This window comes from Cyprinodon variegatus, unplaced genomic scaffold, assembly GCF_000732505.1.
Source record: "Cyprinodon variegatus isolate N-32 unplaced genomic scaffold, C_variegatus-1.0 Scaffold282, whole genome shotgun sequence".
Classification (NCBI taxonomy): Eukaryota; Metazoa; Chordata; class Actinopteri; order Cyprinodontiformes; family Cyprinodontidae; genus Cyprinodon; species Cyprinodon variegatus.
This window is the reverse complement of record NW_015150735.1, coordinates 963,261-964,760: the sequence shown is the minus strand read 5'-3', so window position 1 is coordinate 964,760 and position 1,500 is coordinate 963,261. Positions and strand designations below refer to the sequence as shown.

The window sequence follows — 1,500 nt, the reverse complement described above, 5'->3', positions numbered from 1 at the left end:
GATTCAATTAGAAGTTTTTGTTTTTCTGCAGCGTGAGGGGAAGCTGTCTGCTGAAACTACCGGTGGTTTAGAGCAGTTGGTTCGTAGTTGAAACAGTTCCTGTTTTGGAATGTGCGGGGCGCAGAAGGCGTCCTGACACCACCTCCCGCGGCTCGCTTACTCCTGCTCAAACCCAGCAGCCTGCGATGGACTACATCTTCTCCATAACAGGCAGCGGGGCCAGAGTGGTCAAAGACGCGATTACTCAGAGACTTTGGCCGGGACAGGGACAGGAGTCCGCCCCGCTGCAGCTGCCCGGTGCTGGGACAGCAGCCGGAGAGAGACCCCCCCTCCACCATGAGACAGGTCTGTCCTCCCTGTTAGGCTAAGCTAGGTGACAGTTGGAGAAGTGGCTTCAACGAGAAAGAAATTACAACTTTGGTTGTTCTTCTTTTTAACGGTCGCTTTTGGTGCGTCTCGCTCCAGTTTTCCTTCCTTATCGGGAAAAAGTTTGTGGTTCAAAACAGGACATGCAACAACAACTAGGACATGGTGCTGAAGTTAGTGTCTGATTGGTACCTTCTGGTTTGACCCTAAAGGACTTTGACCCGCTTCTAAAGGTTCTGGTTCCTACGGAAGAGGATAAGGGCGTCTGGAAAAAACACAAGTTAACTGATTTTTAAAAATCATTTCATTTTAATGTGGGGAGTAAAGTCAGAATTCTGACATAATCTCAAAAACCTGACTTTAACTTCAGGATTCTGAAAAAGTTAACTGAGTTTTAAATATTATTTCAATTTAATATGTGAAAAATTCAGAATTGTGAAAGTAAACTCAGAATTCTAACTTTAATCTCAGAATTTTTAAAAAGTTAACAATTTTTTTAATATTATTTCAATTTAATATGTGAAAAACTCAGAATTGTGACTGTAATCCCAGAATTCAAACTTTAATCTCAGAATTATGGATTTTACGTGCCGAGGGGTCCTGGGGATGCCATTTTATTAATGGAAGAGCAGAAGGTGATTAAAACAAGAGAGTTAGTTTAGTCTCTAGAACAGACATGTCTACAGCTTGATGCTAACATGTTTGTTAGCGTCAGAATTCAGTCAGAATTCTGAGATTAAAACCAGAATTCTGAGATTAAAGCAGGAATTCTGAGATTACAGTGAGGATTCTGACTTTTTCCCATATTAAACTGAATTGATATTAAAAAAATCTTGTTTTTTTTTTTTTTTTAGTGGCCCTAATCCTCTTCCGTACTTTAAAAAAATAAAATTTTCTAGACAGCTGTTCTAATGGAAATTCCTTTTTGTCTACACTTGTGTATGCAAAATGACAAAATAAATCTGTTTAAGTCTAATTCTGAGAAAAAATGTCCTGAGATTAAAGTCAGAATTCTAACTTTTTTCCTCATATTAAACTGAAATAATATTTAAAAATCAGTCAACTTTTTTTTTTTGTGGCCCTAATCCTCTTCCCTAAATTCTTTAAGTGGTTCTGATGGTTAGGAATCGTATC

General features: G+C 38.8%; 1 protein-coding gene across 2 annotated transcripts in view; it reads left to right on the top strand.

The window, feature by feature from the left end:
- Nucleotides 1-117: 117 nt before the first annotated feature.
- The window catches only part of oxr1 (oxidation resistance 1), a 116,382-nt gene continuing 114,999 nt past the window's right edge, over nucleotides 118-1,500 (top strand). For both annotated transcript variants that reach the window (XM_015383347.1, XM_015383348.1), the window contains exon 1: nucleotides 118-345. In XM_015383347.1, coding sequence (XP_015238833.1) covers nucleotides 186-345 — 160 coding nt within the window. In that variant the 5' untranslated portion in view covers nucleotides 118-185. The remainder of the gene's footprint in view (nucleotides 346-1,500) is intronic.